This window comes from Penaeus japonicus, unplaced genomic scaffold (assembly GCF_977035675.1).
Source record: "Penaeus japonicus unplaced genomic scaffold, GWHDUDI00000001_assembly GWHDUDI00000014, whole genome shotgun sequence".
NCBI lineage: Eukaryota > Metazoa > Arthropoda > Malacostraca > Decapoda > Penaeidae > Penaeus > Penaeus japonicus.
In genome coordinates, this window is record NW_028234416.1 from 9,152,030 (window position 1) to 9,157,029 (window position 5,000).

Sequence of the window (5,000 nt, forward strand, 5' to 3'; positions counted from 1 at the left end):
GTTTCAAAACTGGAGGAAAAATAGCGCGCTCTGCGGCTGACGGATGTAAACAATGAAGTCGAGCACTTAAAACAAATTTTATCTATGGAAATAAAATTTAGATTTACAGATTTCTCTTTGTCAATTTTAAACTATAAATAAGAAAAGTAAATTTCATTATATTTGAATATTATTAATGATTTAAAACAAATACGAACATTTAAAAATATAGTTCTTGATTTGATTATGCTTGGCCAATAAGACGACGGGAATGTTTCACGCGGAAACTCGGAATTATCGTCTGACTAGAAAGATGCCAATTCGCTCAAAAATTGAAAATTTTTCAGAAAATTGACGGAAAAATGCTAGTGTAACAGCGCCTTAACACCAGATGCTATGCTGAAGAAGTTCTACAGTGCTTACAAAGATATGTGCAGCAGATTTGTGCCCCACCCCCAAAAAAAAAAAAAAAAAAAAAAAAAAATATATATATATATATTATACCAAGAGATTGAGATTAAAGAATACTATTGTAAAACAAGCAGAATAGAGAAGAAAAAAAAACAATATGACAACAGGTCATGTCAAAAAGGAAAGGAATAAAGCAGAGATAAAAGAATTAGAACACATTTAAAAAAAAAGTCTAAGCAACCAAAAATTGTTGAAGAAGAAGAAGAAAAAATAGAATAAATAAAACAAAACAGTATAAAATACTTATTCTCTAATGTAAAAAACAAATTACAGAGAAGAGCGGAAATTGGGCCTCTTGAGAATAATTGTGCTTTGGTGAACTCAAAATACAATATGAAAAAGCCTTTAGTGTTCCTAGAAGGGAAAAATTAATATCAGATCCTGAACAACATTTCAAAATGTTCAACAACAAAACTGTATGTCTAACACATATAACTTCCACTAAGAAATATCCAAGCTCAAACTCAGCAGCTGGACCAGATGGAAATCCAAGAATCATTTAAAAAAACAGCAAAGAAACCATAGCAAGGACCCTGGTAACTCTTTGGACGAGATCCTTTAATGAAATAAGGTAGGACCATTCCTATACATAAAGGTGAAAACAAATACCAAGCCAAATACTATGGGCTAGTGACATCAACATCTCACATAATAAAAATGCTTAAAAGGGCAGTAAGGAAAAAAAAATCATCCAGTATCTAGGACAAGAAAACAAGATAAATCCCGGACAACATGGCTTTTGTAGTGGGAGAGCTTGATCATCCCAAGTGCTAAAGAATACATATTTAGGGATCCTACTGAAAATAGAGAAGTCGATATAATATAACTAGATTTTGAAAAAGCTTTCAACACAGCAACTCGTGGAATTTAAATTCATAAAATTAAGGAACTTAGACTCACCAGGAATGTGGGCAGATGGATATAAAATTTCCCCAACAAAATAGAAGTGAAATGTAAATGAAAAATCCTTTTTTCTCAAATGAATCAAATGTTGTACGTGGAATGCCACAGAGGTTTGTTCTTGGGCCTCAGTTGTTCCTAATTATGATTGGTGACATTGACAAAGGTATCAAACACTTGAGAGTAACATCATTTGCAAATGATACAAGGATAAGTACATAAGTAAATTTATCAAATATGGAAGACAAACTAAATAAGGATCTAACGTAATACCGTCTGTAATTGAACAAATAAAAAAAACATGAAATTCAATGCTGATAAATTCAAAATCATAGTACAGTCCAACTGTAAATCTAAGACCAAGATCTTATTCTGCTGGGGGATTAGAGATTACAGACAAAAAAAATAGTAAAATATCTAGGACTTTACATAAAGCAAACAGTCATCAAAGGAAACATAATGAGTGGATGGGTGATGAGGACTCTCAACCCAGAACACCTTCTACCACTATGGAAAACATTAGTGATTCCAAGATTGGAATGTCTTACAAAAGATATAATGTTCCCAGGTCTTTACTACTGGAAGAGACTAAAAAACATGGGCTGCTTTCATTACAAAGTTGGAGATACTTTGTTATATAAATATGGAAGATCATTAAAATTTTTGCCACAAAAATCCAGGGGATGTAGAGGAAGGGGAAATTAAAGTAGACATACCCCCTAGAAGGGAAATATATGTTACTGTACTGTTTCCTGAGAAATGACCCTAAACTATTTAATAATATGCTGAAGAATATTAGAAACCTAACCCAGTTCACTGTGGAAGTGTTAATAAGAAAGTAAGAAGACTGGCTAAATACAATACCAGATGAACCACCAATGACAGGGAATGAAAGCACAAGAGGTGAATCAAATTCCATCCCTCATCAAGCTTAGTTTCTTACAACCGACAAAAGGCAGTCGATTCCCCCAGGATGGCACCATCATGAGCCACTAGAGGGTCTCATGCTAAACTTATACCAAGTAATCAAGTAAATATATATGTTCACACTTATAAAGCAAATCACCTTGCAATAAAAGTGAACCAATTCCATGCCATCCTAATCAAAATAAAAAACTACAACTACTACACAATATAACAAGAAACTCACCAAGATTTAAGTCACGGACTTTGGTTAATCTGTTCTCCAATATCCAGAGGAGCTTTCTCTCGTTGCGATAGCGGGGCTTGATGCGCCCGGTAGCCAGGTCAACAGTGTGCCACAGGCTGTTGGTGGTGGCTACCTTTCGCCAGAATCTGCACACTCTCGAAGCTCTGTTGATTAGTAAATTGAAAGGATGTTAAAGGAAATAATGATAATAATAAATGAATAAATAATATGTAAATATGTCATTAAAAATAATATATCAAATAAATATAAATATTAACCCATTGCAGACGGAGATAAATTTGCTTGCCCAACCTCCAGGATAGGTTTTATTTTTAGAGAGAGACCGCTTGAAGCAATTTAATTTGAATCATCCCACTCTCTTTCAGTAATTTGTTGTAAAACTAGAGCGGTTTTTGTGTTTTATTTTTTTGTGTGTTTTATTGAGTTTAGAGACTTATATGTGCCATATAACAGGCTCTATCAGTGCTGCAGTTGACTAAAATTGTAGTATATTATCCATATTAGCTCATTATTTCCTTTATACTCAATGTGATAGAAGTATTGCTGTTTTATGGGAGGACAAAAGACAACTTTATTTTTTCATATTTTTGTGCTGTCATGAACGAATACGAAACATATAACCCCCTACAATAAAGATAACAAGAAGAGGTAGAGAAGAGGAATGAAACCTGTGATTGTGACTGTGAGTGCCACAATGAAAGGCATCCATATTGGCACAGGAGCACATTTTAGACACTGGGTATGGATTGAGTCACCTTCCTCTTCTCATTCTGCCTGCACATCCTTCATCGGCGGTAGTTTTGAGCAATGGTTCATCAACTTAGTGTGTGCCATCGCTCTATAGAGACAGTGCTTGCTAGAGACCGTGGATGGGTGCCATTCAAGGCTCTCTCTCCTGCTGGTGCTAGGAAAAAGTGGTGCCATCTAGGTTTTGGACGTTAAGCTAGCACGGTATTACGGTAATTATATTAATTATGACTGCAGTAGCCATCATCACTCATTCCTTTTTCATAGCACAATAAAATAACATAGTATTCCAAAATCCCCGAACGTCATGTACGTCATGACGCCCGTCGTCAGGCCAAAGCTCCTACGTCATGTATGTCATGACACCCGTATGCAGTGGGTTAATAAAATAAAATCAAACCAATTTTGAAAAAGACAAGAATATACTCTTATTTCCTTTAATTCTAAATAATTATAATACCTACAAGTGTATGAAACAATAAAAAAAACAATAAATCACTTCTGCCTAACTCATAATATAATAATGATAATAATGTTAACCACAATATAATAATGAAAATGAAAATTATGATAATTGATGATGATGAGAATAATTAAAGAACAGTATAACCACAGCATCATTTACTATTGTAAAAGGAGCAAGAAATTACCTTGCCCCCATTATTTGTCTTTAAGTTTCTCTCTAAATACATAAATGTAAATATATGAGCTGTAAATGTTTCCAATATATATAAAACATCCATGGACACATATTCATAGGTTATTCCATGTAAATCATGTACCTGTTTATCATTGCACATAATTTGATACATTCATTTCTGTCCCATTTTCTCTTCTCTCCCTCTTATAGTCAAGAGAAAGGGATGTTCAAGATTGCAGCTATGAGTTAGTATTTAATTCATAAATTAAAATGATTTACTGGTGATTCTTGGTCAATTAATATTTTTATACTTGCATAGTTTTTCTGTTTATATAATCAACCAATAGATCAATAAGCTTAAGCTCCATCAAACAATAATTTGACCTGGCCTTTAGAAAAATTTTACAAATGACAATAAAATGGAAAGGCAGTAAAACATATGTCAAAGGCCCTTTAGCTCTATTGATTGTACCCCAGAAAAGAGATACTGGAAATAGCCTCTTGCCATAATTGTGTTTTCCTACTTTTCTCTTCATTGTTTTCTTTGTGATTTATCTAATATGAATTCTTTACTGCAATGGCTGACATAATAATGCTTAGCGCAATGGCTACAGCACCTGACAAATATTTATTTATATATAAGCTAAGACAATATACAAGATAGAATCTTCGTAAATGATTCTTCATGGCTTTTGTGAAATTCTACATAGAATCACATGAAATCTTTTTAAAATCTCTAATACAGTATGTACTTTCACCGTAAGGTATGGTATCATCTCATTGTATGCCTTACTGAATTTAGTAATGCATCAATAAATAAATAAATATAGAATATTTGAGACAGGTTATACTGGTTCTTCTATAAAATAGCATTATTATTCTGATCACTGGATATAAAGGAACAGCTATATAATGCATAGCATGACTTATATGCATAGTTTGAATTTACTCAGGAATTGGCAACTTGGTCACACTGAGACTGGATTATCATTATGTCAAGTTGTCAAAGTCTAAAAGACGAAGTGATTCCCATTCCACTCATCTTTAAAAAAAATGCCTGGAAGTGAATTGAAGAAGCTATGCACTGGAGGT

At 33.4% G+C, this 5,000-nt stretch overlaps 1 protein-coding gene across 1 annotated transcript in view; it reads right to left on the minus strand.

The window, feature by feature from the left end:
• Fbl6 (F-box and leucine-rich repeat protein 6) overlaps window positions 1-5,000 on the minus strand; it is a 31,409-nt gene that overhangs the window by 8,504 nt on the left and 17,905 nt on the right. The window contains exon 3 of the mRNA XM_043008193.2: window positions 2,501-2,664. Within this exon, the coding sequence (XP_042864127.1) occupies window positions 2,501-2,664 (164 nt within the window). The remainder of the gene's footprint in view (window positions 1-2,500; window positions 2,665-5,000) is intronic.